Genomic DNA, 14,818 nt, shown 5'->3' with positions numbered 1-14,818 from the left:
GTACACTGCACATGGTTGATCTAGTGAGAAGTATGCTTTACTCAACAATGGGCCTCATGATTAATAAACAACCTTATTTTTTATATTAAAAATCAAATTAAGAGTGAACTCGTGTTTTATTTTTCTATGCGAGCTATGCTTCTTTATGAATGCACATATGTAGTTAGTATCGTTGTTTTAGGTTTAGCCAAGGGTTCAGATGTCTCTACTGTTACTACTCAAATTTTTTTCATCTCATATCGCCTTGCTGATATATTCTCAAGATAATAAATTAATAAAAAAAGACTCATTTTTTATTTTTTTCATCAAATTTTCTCTAGATGCTTACTCTAACAATAGTTTTCCATACAAAATTCTTTGCCATCAACTTAGACTATGCTTCATAAACTTTTTCATGTTTTTAAACATCAAATTATTTGTTAACAATTCCCACAGCAACGCGCGAGGTATTATCTAGTTTACTTAGTTTCTATCTATTTCTCTTTATTCAGCCACCCGTATCACATTCTTATGAGTAATTAAGCACGGTTTACCAATACAAGTGTTCAAAAATATATTAGTGATCATTTCATTTTTCAAGAATTGCAATGGACCAAACTGTTGTCCAAGTTCTACATTCAAAACATGTAGCTGTAAAGCTAATCAATCATTATTATTGCTTATTAGTCCTAATCAATTACTATTTTTAACATTCTCTTTTTGTGGAAAGAGCGAAAGCATTATCAGTCAACTATAAAAAGTATGTTATAAGACCAGTGAAATCTGGGAAAAGAACTATGGTAAGAGTATGGCGTTTCCGTGCCCAGGCTCATTTGCACCCGGTCAGAAAATAAATCAAAACAAATACTGAAGAAATCCAAAAAAATCAATTTTTTTTGTGTGCAAGATAAATTGATACTTGAGGTACGCTTCAATTTTCAACTCATTTGGACATCTGAATAGTTCTCGGCAAAAAGACAAATCGGCTTAGAACAATGCGTGAACAATAAACTTTTTCACAGACCCTGAATTTGTCTTTTTTGCCGAGAGCTGCTCAGATGTCCAAATGAGTTGAAAATTGGAGCGGACCTCACGCATCAATTTATCTACCACACAAAAAGAATTGGATTTGTTTAAATTTTCTAGTATTTGTTTTGATTTGTTTCGTCAGCGCGGATGCAACTGAGTCTGGGCTCTGAAGTGGATTGTCGGTATGGTAACACTTTCTCTTCTATTTAACCTCCATTTGTTCTATCATACACTCTAACTCGAAATAAATTGGGCGAAAGTACTCCCTCGGATCCATATTAATTAACGTTGATTTAGTACAAAATTGTACTAAACGAACATCAATTAGTTTGGACTGCAGAGAGTAATTTATTTTCCCTACATTTATTTCTATGAGCGAGAATTTCATGCACTTTAAAAATAACTATTTTAAAACATATGCCTCTTCTCCTACATTTCTATTATTCCTTGAGTTCCTTTTTATAAAGTTAAACCTTTTTTTTTATCTTTGACCAGTTTATAGAAAAAATAGCAATATCTACAACACTAATTAAATGAAATATGAGAATATCTTTCACGATGGATCAAGCGAAATTGATTTTGTATGAGCATTATTTTGGTGCTCTGGTGTTACTACTTCATTGTTCGCATTTATAATACACTTTGAGTAGACGGGAAGAAATGTCACGAACTTTATCTTTAGACAGTCATATACACCTTGAGTAGTTGAAGACTTGGAAACATTCTCGCACTAGTAGGATGTCCTTTTGGCCTCCTCTTATGATCAAAGTTTCAAATAGCGGGCTATGTCATTTAGCAACGGCTCGGCTAGAAGCTAAGAAAAGCCGTAGCGAAGCATTTTGCTTTTTTTAATCATGAAAATTTGAAATAAGGCATGAGTTGTTCCAAAAGCAAAGCTTAAAATTGGTTTACTCTCATAGCTCTCTAGTTTTCTAGTCACTCTGTTGTTTATTGGATGTTTTTTAGGATCATGTTTTGTTTATTAGAAACGGGCTTTATTTAGCTTAGCTGAGAAACAGATAAATATTACGTTTCCGAGGCCACGGCCCACAAGCCCACCTAGTGCCGAAAGCTGAGCACGGGGACGGCGTCAGGCACACACTCCTTGAAATACTCCGCCTTGGCGCCCAAACATAACCGTCGCAACCAACAGCCTTCGCTCCCCCTCTCCCCCCGTCGCCGGAGCGCCAAGAAACCAAGAACCCGCTCCCCGTCTCCGCCGCGCAGATCCCACCTCCTCTCCTCCGCGGCGGTCCAGCTCAAGCGACCCATGGAGCTGTTCCAGCACGGCCAGCACGTGCGGCTGCGGAGCCGCGCGCTGGGCACGTACCTGCACGCCGACGATGACGGGCAGGGCGCCTCCCTCCACCACCGCCGGGCGTCGATGAACGCGGCGTGGGCGGTGCACGTGCACCATCCCCCACGCGCGCAGGTGCCGTACCTGCTCCTCCACAGCGCCGCCTACGGCCTGTACCTCGCCGCCACGGACGGGCCGGCGCCGGTGGGCCTCCGCGGGTTCCGCGTCGAGCTGCGCAGCTACGACCATCGCGAGGCGGACGCGGTATGCTGGACGGCCAGCCGGACGGGGTCCGGGGACGACGTCCGGCTCCAGCACTTCAACCTCGGCTGCCTCCGCGCCAACGGCAAGTACCTCCCCTGGAACAACGGCGCCAGCATCGGCCACATCGACGGCGCCAGCACGATGATGCACTGGGTCGTGGAGCCCATCCCCGCCCGGGAGACCATGCCTCCCCTCCCACGTTCGACCGGGGTGAGTCCGCCATGCCCGCTTCTTGATTCTTCCCCATCGAATTCGCGCGAGCTGGGTTCTTGGATTGGACGTCGTTAACATGCATCGGAATATGACCGCGGAGATCGCAAATCGTGTTAATTTCGTTCGCCTGGGAGCAATTCTTGGCTCGGTTCTTGCCAAATTTGCGCTTTCAAATTCTTGGCATCTCAAATTCGTATCTGATGATTTTGATCTGCTGACGATGTTGGGGCTCAACTGCAGCTTACCCTCCCCCGGGCCGTGCTGCCGTCGCGGCAGATCGTGTACGTGTGGACGGACAACCACGGGGACCTCATCACCAGCGGCTGGCACACGTTCAGGGGGAGATCCGTGTTCCACCTGAGGAAGGAGCTGGCCAGGCTGCTCAACGCCGTCCAAGTCTTGGGCGTCGGCGACCTCGTCTTGTGCCTCCCCACACGTGATGGCCGGCTTTTCCCACTCCTCGTCGACCTGCCCAACAACCGCCAGCCCCTCCACGTCGTCGTCGTCATCGCCGGGACGCCTCGTAAGAGCCCCTCTACTTCCTAAGTTATCCTAACTCTTGTCCTTTGGCAAGAAACTCTTATTTGCACTAGTCTTGAACTTGTCCGGATGTTTTGGGTTTCATTTCAGTTGAGTGCTGATCTGCCCGTGCTTGGGAAACAGTGTTCGAATCGAAACTAGTAGTCTGAAAAGCAGTCTGTTTGCTGAAACTTTTGCTGCTACTCTGTTTCAGTTAGGAATCTGAACTGCTGTAGGATTATAGGCATCAGTAAAAGTTGCTGGATCAAATCAGTTGTCTGAAGCTAGTTGTTTGTTGGGGTGAAAATCATTTCATAATTCTAAAATACACACTGTTTGTCTGAAGCTAGTTGGAAACTGTTGGTTTTGATGCCACTGTGTTTCCATTCAGATGATTCAGTTCTTCAATTTAATTAATACCAATATACCATATGTATGCCACTAGTGGAAAACTTCTGAACTTCAAAACCCAAATCAGTTCGGTCTGCCTAGTTCAGACTTACAGAGAAGATGATGATTTCTGTTTTTCAGCCTACTGTAACTGTACCGAGTAACACATTACATTGTTTTGAGGTTCTGTACATCTTCTTTATTATCTTCGTATTTAAACTTGTTGCAGCACTTGTGACACATGATGCCTAACTGCTTAACTATTTTTCTGCTAATTCAGTTCACGCGCGGCTGCGGTACGCGGATGTTGATGCAGAGTAGAGAGATACCCCTACAAGTCGCCTTCCTGTCCACGTCTTCAGAAGTGTCGCCGCCTCGGACACGATGACATTAGAGCCCGGTTCCTTCCGTTGAGATATGGGTTCAGGAAAACCCAGCAGTTTTTGTGTTTCTGCTAGTTAGCTAAACTTGGTTTGTTCTCCTGACAGTAGGAAACCTATTTCGTTGGCATCACGGTTCTAAAATTCTGAAACTGTTTGAACAATGATGCAGTGGCATCAGTCTGTAATGTGTTGACAATGGCCACTACTTTAAAGTTGCTAGCTGCATTTTCTCTTAGATGAAGCATTTGGTGTCGATGCAGATGTGGCGGTTCTTGCAGTGAGTTGAGCACTTGAGTTTCGTTATTCTGCTGAAAGTTTCAGTCACTGTTTGTTTTGCTTTATTTTCAGGCTGTGTCCCCCGGTGTCTGAAATGTAGCTCCATTTCTGCGACAAGTAATTCAGGTTGTGTCCCCCAGTAGATTGGATTTGGTGTGCATGGGTTATCTGGGAGCTACTCCCTCCGTTTCTTTTTACTCCGCATATAAGATTTGGTCAAAGTCAAACTACACAAAGTTTGACCAAATTTATATAAAAAAATGAACATCTACAATATTAAAACTATATAGTATGAAAATACATTTTGTGATGCATCTGATAATATTGATTTCATATTGTCAATGTTTATATTTTTTAATATAAAATTAGTCAAACTTTACAAAGCTTGATTTTGACCAAACCTTATATGCAGACTAAAAAGAAACGGAGGGAGTACTTACTGGTCTGACCTGTACCAATGTGTAATTCCAACTTTCTCTTCTTCTCTTATTTAAAGTAGTGGCAATAAAGCAAAACAAACAGTGACTGAAACTTTCAGCAGAATAAAGCAAAACATTGGTACATCTAGATACCGGGGGACACAACTAGATACATCCATTTCTGCGACAGTAATTCGGAACGGAGGGAGTAGTTGCTTAGAAGACGAATTCAACTATTCTCGCAGAGTAAATAAGAGAAGAAGAGAAAGTTGGAATTACACATTGGTACAGGTCAGACCAGTAAGTAGCTCCCAGATAACCCATGCACACCAAATTGTCAACAACATTTTGATATTGTGACATGGCACGTCATATTACCAATAAAGGACAGACCCAGTGCATAGAAGCTCCCACACAAGGTGGGGTCTGGGGAGGGATTATAGGAACCTAGTCTTACCCCTGCAAAGTGCAATGCAGAGAGGCTGGTTCGAACCCAGGACCTCTTGGCACAAGTGGGGAGGACTTCACCACTGCGCCAGGCCTGCCCTCTGCACGTCATATTACCAATACAATGAATATACCCTCACAGTACTGCTGACTCCAGTAATGGACCCTTCAATCTGTAAAATCCGTTTGAACACAACCAAAGCACTTTTCGTTTTTCTGAACAGCAACACAACCAAACCAGTTAGCCATATACAACTTTCGCAGACCTGATTTGCATGAACATATTGCCTATGCGGCGATTCGAATCACCGTGGATGCATTGGCTTCAAATTAACGCGAAGCAACAATACGGATAGCAAGGAGTACGTTTTGCAGCTGGGTGCTGTGTTTGCAGCACACAACAGAAATGAGAAACTCATGTATTTCACCGAGGAAGAAGCATCCGGCGGAGGGAGGTCTTCGCCGCCGCCATCTCCTTATTCGCATCATCATCATCAGTCACTTGGTTCCTGAAGGGCCTGGTTGGTCAGGGTTGGCTGCATCACCAGAGAGGAACTCTGTCGGTTCCTGCATTGACCGTAGAGTTTTCAGTGGGATTAGAAATGCTGACCATGCTTCAGGATACTTCAAACAGATAAAAGTATCGAGGTTCGAGTTTTCTGCTTGCACCTCTTGCCATGTGCCAAGGATGGTCGGCAGTGACCCAGCATCTGCATCCGGCATGTACCACTGCAACAGCAAAGTGAAAATCTTCAGTCTACTCTGTTAAGTTTGTGACTCTTTGTAGCATAGTAATATCAGCTTATCATGGGAATAAGAAAACTGTGCAGTCTCGTAAGGGACATGAGTATAAGGGCGTGTTTGGTTGGGATGTGCACTGTCTGTTGCAAAAAAAAAGGCTGTGGGCTCTCTGTTGTGGGAATATTGTAGGTCGTTTGGCAAACTGATTAGATATTAGATAATCGCCCACCCCTTCCACGTGCGATTTATAAGTTATGCATGGCCGTGCCTTAGGGCATATTGGTTGAATAGATTCTTCTTTTCTCTCAAAAAAACCCTTTTGAAATACAAGCTTCTTCCAAAGCATACAGCTATTATAATATATAGGCCAATAGCCAAAGCCAAAAGAACATAAACAGGTTACAGAAACACGTTTCTTTCGGTTTTGTCTTATAAGACAAAAGCCACCTCCAATAAGCCTAACCAAACACCCCCTAAAGCCCTACTATGTGCTGCTTCCATTCTCTAGTATATTGTCAAATTAGCTTCAGAGAATTGACCTCGGGTACATGATATTCTATGATTCCAAGGTGACTTTTCACCATCATTTCGTGAGATATCCATGTCCTTCAGTATCCATATGAGTGCTTCCATGTTTGTTTACGGGACTAGAATAATCATAATGAATACTACACCAAGAGGAACCAGTAACATGATAAATGTTATGAGTGACGGTAAATTTTGATCGAAATGAGTGAGGGTAAATAGGTGCTTTAAATTAGAATGCCATCTTCTATTAGAACGACAAGGTTAATCTGATGTCTACATGAGCCAAAGCATTTAAGTAGGTCAATCAAGCCATACTCACCTCACTGGACTTTCGAAGTTTGCACTTGAAGAGTTCACCATTTCGCCACTCTGCATGCATTATCGGCTCACACTGACATAAAAATGCTAGAGCATTAGAACAAGATGAGGGATGGAAGTGACCATCTTGTCATGTCACTGAATGAAATAAGATTATGCCAAAATCTTGAAATCACTGTTTGACTGTGCCACACAATATTCAAATACATTTTTTACAGAAAAATGGTTTAATTACATGAATGTTACCCAAAAGAAGAGGATGATTTGGAATTCTAGTTACTAGTGTTACAGAATCATTGTCTCGATAGAATCTTGCACATAGAAAGAAGCACGTCACACTTCTGCATGGGGTGTCAACGTAATAGCACAGGTGAAAAGTATAATTCAGAAATGGACCTTGCACAGTTACCTTGACATCGGCTAAGAATTAGGAAGAAAGTAATTGCATAACTTTTGTATCAAAAAACATTTAAAAAAATGGCATGTTCGTATATTTAAGGTGCAAGACAGAACTTACACCAATTATTTCCACAAAAGTAATGTGTCTTATCATGTCCAAAATCACCACAGAAGGCACCTGCTTGAGTGTCCCCTGGCAATCCTCGATTCTCAAGGCAATCTGGTGACGATCATAAACAAACTGGGATAGGTTGAGCGGTGGTTTGCTCTTTATGATGTGAAGTTCACGCAGTGAGGAGAGTTTACACAACCATCCAGGCATGTCACTCCCATGCAACTCCAGTTTCTGAAGGGAGGTAAGGAGGAGGATGCTTTCTTGCCAACTGCTCATATTTGTACAGCCATAAACTGATAGTAATCTCAGGACTTTGAAGTATTGGAGTCCTGTGCATCTACCATGTAAATAGAAGCAGAATAGTTCTGATGTGGGCATGTCCCAGGGAGCAGGATCATCATGGTGCTCCGGCACTATTACGTCACTAGTCACACTGATAATGCACTTTGAGCAGACTGGAAGAAATGGCACAAACTTAAGCTTTGGACAGTCAAAAACCTTGAGTAGTTGAAGATCAGGTAAGATCCTCACATGAGCAGCATGTGCTGCAGGAGCATGCGCGGTAGTCCACCTTTCAAGATTAGGCATGCTCCCTATCTTGAGGGTTTGTAGCATCGGCAAACAATTGCTGCCCCCGGAAATATCCTGATGCACTGTCTTGAGATCAGGCATCTGTCGTAGTGTCAATGAACGTAGCTTTTCTAGACAGCCAAGGGGGGGAAGTCGGTCGCAGCCAATGAAATTGTCAAGCTCAAGATTTACAAGATTCTTGAGACAGGATGCCATATTCGTCAACCAATTGACCTGTAAAACGAAGATGCCAAATTATCAGAAATTATGATTCTTCTCCTACATTTTTTTGAGGTTTATTGTCCATTTGTGTTCTTTTTGTCATTCTGAATTCTACTTGAAGCCTGGTTGGCTGGTTCCACCAGAAACTGCATATTGTTGGCACACAAAATTATCTTTTTCAATTCATGGGTCTATGATTTGACAGATTATGATGTTAAATGACAGCACGCAATGCCCTACATGAAATATATGTAATTTCTATACAGATCTGTGTCATTTTGTGAAGAGTGAAGCGTGTCAAAGTAAGAAAAACGTATCTTGTTGGTTATGCTTCTTACCTCTTGGTCATTTACTAATTTAGTCGGGTGGCTACAACAAAGCGACAGGTCCACCAATGCAGTAAGATGTAGTACTTGCTCTAGAGTGTTATAATTTACTAGGCAGTTGTGGATTTTCAGACACTCCAGTGAAGTGACGCCTCCCAAGCATTCAGGAACACTGCTCATTGCTATATCTAAACTCTTCAGTGAAGTTAGCATGGCAATGCTACCTCTCCAGTTATCCAGACCTTTGCAGTGGCGCACACCGAGGAACTTGAGGGAGGTAAGAGACTGCAACCCCATCAAACCATCAGAAGATAGTGTGCAGGAATCGATCAGCACCCTTATTGTTGGCATGTAATACAAATGGCCATTTGATCGAACTCCTGACGATAGAACTTGATTGCTTCTATAAATTTCCAATGACACAGATCGAGGAAGGAACGGCTGAAATCTCAACTTTGGACATTTGTGTATCTTCACATGATGAAGAACTGGGAACATGAATTCCACATCATTGCCACTTACAGTAGCATCTGTGTGCCATTTCTCCAGGTTTGGCATATTCTCTATCACAATGTTTCTTAACTTCTGAAATGGTCTAGCACCCCCTGAGAATTCTTGATTGACTTCCTTGATGTGAGGCATGTCAGATATCACCAACATATGTAGCTTAGGCAGTTGTCCAAGGGGTGGAAGGCAGCCACATGTTTCCAGATGGCGTAGTTCAAGGTGAGCAAGGTTTGGGAGGAAAGATGCAATGTCTGTCATCCAACTAGGAAATGTAGAAATAGTACAGCCCAACAATTCAAACCGCTCTAGTGTCCTTGGAGGTTGCAATTTCTCAAGCACGGCCTCTTGAGGCACAAGTTCTTGTGCTAGTTCTGTACCAGTCCCATAACCATGCCCCGAGACAATCAGTGAGCGCAGCTGCCGCCTTTTCGATAATTGCAGTTCCTCAACTTCCGCAAGATTCTGCACACGCCCAAGATCTCCAACTTGAAGAGTATTATCCTTTATGCTTAAATCACTTGGTTTATTCTCCCCAGTAAAGAAAAAACTAGACCTGGAGCTACTTAAAGCATTAAAGAACACGATATCTTCTTCATTTTCCCATGACCAATTGATAAGGCCATCCGCCAGCAGAATCTTGAGATTGGACATTTCAGCTATTCCCTTCGGAATGTTGACATTACCATTGCCAATGTATGACATGTTCAGCTCTTCAAGTTTGACTAAATTGCCATAGTTACCAGGTAAATTATGAAGATCCGTGCACCATGATATATTCATATGCTCTAAATTGACAAGTTCACTAACAGATTCAGGCAATGCAGAAATCTGAGAACTTGACAGGTCTAGATACTGGAGTTGTTTGAGATTCCCGAATGACTCAGGAAGTACAGTTAGTTCCCAGCAGTCAGATAGAATTAGTACCTTCAAATTTTTAAGTCCAGAAATAGATTCAGGCAATTTCTGAAGCTTGTGACAATCTGACAGATCCAGAGTCTCAAGGTTGCCAAATAGTTCTGGTAGCTCTTTAAGTTGATAACAACATGACAAATTTAGACCCTTCAAATGATCAAGTTTAGCAAAAGAATCAGACAATGCATCAAGTTTCCAACAGTTTGAAAGATCTAGAACACGAAGCTTTTGAAGGCTACCAAGACTCTCTGGAAGCTTTGTTAAGTCGCAACAAGATGATAAATCCAGAGTTGACAGGCTAAAAAGATTGCCAAAATGTGGAGGCAACTCCTTAATTGCAGAGCAGTTCGACATGTCTAGATACTGCAACTTTCCAAGACTACATAATGATTCTGGCAGTACCAAAAGATTAGAACAACCACTCAGATTTAAGTAACGCAGCTTCTCAAGAGAACCCATGTCATGTGGAAGTGCCCCAATCAAGCTACCTGAGAGCTTTAATGCCTGTAAATTCTGCAGACTGCTCAAGTGATTAAGCGTTTGATCTTGCATTCCTGAAGCATCAAGGTACCTCAGTAGCTTCAACTGTTTGATGCAACTTGGCAGCACCAAAAGAGAACATCCACTTAAATTCAAGACTCTCAAGAATTTAGTAGAAAATATTTTGTTAGGGATCTTTTCTTGCTTCCATTCGTTAACATGGAGAGCCCTCAGTTTTCTCATCATGTTGTTACGGAGAGTTGTTGGATTGCAATTGGTGAGCACTGCATAACGGCAATCACTGTGTGTGGAACTAACTTTAAGGTTACTCTCAGTGTCAAGGAAAAGTAGGTCCACCATCGCCAGCGATCTTGCCAAGTCATATACTAGGTCATGCAAACGGAATACATGTGGTGCTTCAATACATTTCCTGGAAATCTGGAAGAAAAAATGTTACAAACAAACACCATGTGGCAGCCAAATGCTGAGCAATTCCACTTTTAAAGACAAAAACAACAGAACAATCCAACACAAAAGTATAATGAGCTGATTTGGATAACACCAACGACATATACTCGTATTTTCAAGTGATGCATATTCATAAATAATCACAACACTTGGATGACATCTACACCTATGATTGCATATTGAATTCACATATTGGTTCTTCTGCTTCCATAAATTGGGAACTGGGTCATGGTATGCGACTATCTGGTATTTGATAAGGAACAGAATGAAACTAAACCTGAGAAAATATTTATAAAAGCCTACAGGGTGACTCACAGGTGTTTGTGTAGTTGAAATCTGAAGGAAGGACATCCCCAAAAGTTGTTTAACATACTCCTCACCGCGCCTTTCAGGATGGAACGCCTCATTAAGCCGAATAAACCCAAGTGCAATCCATTGTTGGATCAGCAAGTCCTTATCAATGTAACTGCCTTTTGGGAAGACAGAGCAATACACAAAGCATAATTTCAAGGTGGCAGACATATGTTGAAAGCTCAACTTCAATGATGGTAGGACACTCTCAAAAGATATATCCTGTTTTTCCTCCAATTCCCAGAGGTGACTATCCCTGATATCTTCCCACTCATCAACCCCTTCCTTCCATTTTAGTACGAATGCAAGCGATCTCACAGCCAGAGGAACACCTTTGCACTTCTTTACTATGTCTCTGCCGATGTGTTGCAGTCTTGCTTCTTTGGCTTGAGAGACGAAGGCCGTTTCCTTGAAAAGATCCCAACATTCTCCATCAGATAAACTCTCCAGCCTGTGGCACAGGACAGGGTCCATGTTTATAGCGATTTTCTCGTATCGTGTAGTAACTAAGACCATGCTTCCTTTTGCACCAACATTCAGAAAATCCATCAACTTCAGCAGTTCATGCGGGTCTTCCTCCCAAATGTCATCCAGAACGATCAAGAAGGTCTTGTCCTTGAGCAATCCTTTCAGTTGCGTCTTCAAGTGATCCAAATCACCAGAACAATTTGCTTCAAGTTTGGAAAGTATCGACTTGCCAATTTTTATCAAATCATATTTCATAGACACATGAATCCAGACCCTACAATCGAAGGCTCTAATCACAGGCTCAGCATTGAAGGCCAGCCGGGCAAGTGTCGTCTTCCCTAAACCGCCAAAGCCATGAATCGAAATAACAGAGAGCTCTTTCTCGGTGTGCCTGAGCAAAGCGCTCACTACAGCTTCTCTGTCCTCCTCTCTCCCCACGATATATTCTCTGAAATCCGACCATGTTTCTCTTCGGCTGATATCATCATCCTGATCATGGAGGTCGCTACTCGTGCCACCATGGGATCTAGCAAGGCCAGCATCTGCTTGAATTCGTCCTAATCTTTCCCTCATCTTCTTCATTTTGTGAGCCAAGATGCTGCGCGACAGAGATATATTATAGCACCAGCGGCAGCGGGGCCCCTGTTGGTAGTAGTTAACGCCCGTTCAGTAGGAAAAAGATGGTGAAATGGAAGTACGTATGAAACATACTGAGAGGAAGGTTCTCTACAGGTTTGCAGTAATACTATGAAGATACAGAAAAACATTCGTGTAAATTACGGTTAGCTTGTAGTTCGTCTGAACAACAATCCACCATCACCACATCACTCCAAAAGTAGGGAGAGCGACATTTTGCTAAAAAAATTGCACACTTTGGAAACTGCAGCTTCAGAGCTAGTGGATGCACACATGACACATGCCAATTTCCGGTAAAACACGACGAACCTCGCGGAGCCAGTTGCTGCGGCGGCCCCGGGCGCCGGCGTCCGCGAACTCCTCCAGCAGGTCCTCGATGTCTTGCGCCGCCGCCTTGAGGCGCCCGAGCAGCAGGCGCGTCCTCTCGTCCATCCTCGCCGGCGCCGGCCCCCGGGCGGCGTCCGCGTCCCTGAGCGCCGCGTGGATGGTCTCCAGCGTGTCCCCCATGGCCCCCAGGTCGTCCTTGAAGCTCCAGAGCAGCCCCGCCTCGCGCTCGGCCGCGACGCGGATCATGTTCACCGCCTCCTTCACCACCGCCGACGCGAGCGTGTCCCCGACGATGAAACCCATCGCCGGGAGGAATGGGTGGAAGTGGAGATGACAACGCGGCCGCTCGGTCAACTAGGCAAGTGCGGATTCAACGCCCGCCTCCCTGGAGCTCAGGGCATCTGCAGCCGCGCCCTCAGGAAGACCTCTTCAGAACGTTTTTTTTACGCCGACGCCGAAAAATCGGCCCAGTCGCGTTCTCAGAAGCCCGATTTTCGCCGGCTTGGGCCGAAAACAGCGCCGGCGGACCCAGGCCAAACGCGGCGCGCTGGGGACGCCCGGGGGCGCCGGGCGAACTGTTTTGGCGCGAAACAGCCACGGGCCCGCCGCGTCAGCGACTCTACCCTCTTCTCGGCCCTTCCTCGTCCTCATCACCTCGTTTCCCGCGACGAATCAATGCCAAAGCTGCCACACCGGTCAACCTGCGCCATTGATGCCTCACGGCGGCGCAGTGAAGACTGGATGACGCGCGTCCCTCGCCTGCCACGCGTACTCACGGCGGCTCGCGCACGGGCGGCGCCTCGGCCTATATAAGACGCGCCCCAGAGCACTCGGCGACTCGTACTCTCTCGCCGTCGTCGTTCCTCCCTCGCCTCTCTCTCGCCGTCGTCGTTCCTCCTTCTCCTCTCTCTCGCCGTCTCCAGCACCCATGGCCGAGCGCTTCCCAGGCGACGGCGCGGCGGCGAACGGATTCGGCCGCCGCCATCTTCACGAGAGCGAGGCTCGCCTCCTTTTTGAGGCCGAGTACCCGGTCCCGTCGGACATGCGGGTACCCGGGGCGTGGAGGATCAGCGCCGGCGGTGTGCCGGTGCCCCCGATACCCACCGGCGCGGCGCGGCGTGCGGAGATTGCACGCATCCGCTCGTCCCTGCCGCGTGCGGCGAGGGAGGGGCCACTGTACGTCCCCGACAGCCCGCTCTGGGAGCCCTACTTTCGCCGCCGACACGCCGAGCAGCTCGAGGCCACCAACGGCGTCGAGCCCTCCGGCAGGCTCAACGCCGTCGGCCGGCGTCGGTGGTGGGGTGTGCCCGGGCGCACGTTGGAGGCCGTCCTCAAATACATCGAGGGCGGCAACACGCCGCGCCTCGAGTACCCCGCCCCCCTTCCTTCTCACGCCGCCGGGGAAGCTCCTGGACCCCGAGGCGCATGGAGACCGGGGGGGTCCTCCTCCTCGTCCGGCGGCTCGCCCTGCCTCCGCCCCGTCAAGCCGGAGCCCCAGGGCACGCCGGTCAGCGCGCGCACCCGCAGCTTCGGCGTCCGCATCGGCGCCAACGCCTCCCCACCCACCGGCCACTTCGTCCTCATCGAGCCCAAGCCGGAGCCCGGCCTCCCCGCGGAGTATGAGGAGATAGCCCGGCGCGGCTTCTCCGACGAGGACGCCCTGCGGTGGGCGCGGGACGATTACCTCCGCGACGAGATGGTCCGGCAGCGCTGGGCCCTGCAGGAGATCGCCGCCCGCAAGCGTGGGCGCGAGGACGAGCACGACGTCGTGGTCCTCGACAGCGACGACGACGACGACGCCCCCGGACCGTCCAACCCGCCGCGCCAACCGGGGGAGGGATGCAGCAGGGACGGCGGAGGCGTAGGTGGGGGCGGCGGCGACGACGACGACGACGGCGGTGACTACACGCGGTTCTACAGCCTCCTCGGCATGTAAAACCGCGTGGGCGGGCGGCGAGGCGGGCGGCGAGGGAGACGGCGGGGGTAGCCCGCGGTAGTTTCTTCCTTTTTTGTAAAATATGTTTAAGTTTGAACGAACTCGCCGATATTTGCGTTAAATTTGAGTCGTTTTTGCGCCGTATTTGACTTTTTTGACTAACCGTGGGCGCCGCGACTGAGGGGCATCACGCCCCCAGTGCGCGGTTTAGCGCCGGTGCGCCCCAGGGGGCGATTTTTTGCCCCTCCTGGGGGGCCAACGGCTGGAGATGCCCTTAGTGTTGCGAAAGCGAAATAAG

General features: G+C 46.7%; 2 protein-coding genes across 2 annotated transcripts; one reads left to right on the top strand and one right to left on the bottom strand.

Moving 5' to 3' along the window:
* Positions 1–2,121: 2,121 nt before the first annotated feature.
* Positions 2,122–4,286, top strand: LOC123152014 (uncharacterized). The gene is made up of 3 exons (XM_044571626.1): positions 2,122–2,779; positions 3,023–3,305; positions 3,972–4,286. Exons 1-3 carry the CDS (start codon positions 2,279–2,281, stop codon positions 4,010–4,012), a joined length of 825 nt encoding a protein of 274 aa, XP_044427561.1. The 5' UTR covers positions 2,122–2,278; the 3' UTR covers positions 4,013–4,286.
* An 822-nt stretch (positions 4,287–5,108) lies between these two features.
* Positions 5,109–12,956, bottom strand: LOC123151284 (putative disease resistance protein RGA1). The gene is made up of 7 exons (XM_044571019.1): positions 12,567–12,956; positions 11,118–12,263; positions 8,448–10,772; positions 7,321–8,121; positions 6,805–6,876; positions 5,886–5,945; positions 5,109–5,783 (listed from the first exon to the last, which is right to left on the bottom strand). The coding sequence occupies exons 1-7, from the start codon at positions 12,885–12,887 to the stop codon at positions 5,715–5,717; spliced, it is 4,794 nt and encodes a 1,597-aa protein (XP_044426954.1). The 5' UTR covers positions 12,888–12,956; the 3' UTR covers positions 5,109–5,714.
* Positions 12,957–14,818: the final 1,862 nt, after the last annotated feature.

Source organism: Triticum aestivum, chromosome 7A (assembly GCF_018294505.1).
Source record: "Triticum aestivum cultivar Chinese Spring chromosome 7A, IWGSC CS RefSeq v2.1, whole genome shotgun sequence".
NCBI lineage: Eukaryota > Viridiplantae > Streptophyta > Magnoliopsida > Poales > Poaceae > Triticum > Triticum aestivum.
Note: the sequence above shows the minus strand (reverse complement) of the source record. Positions and strands in the feature narration are given on the sequence as shown.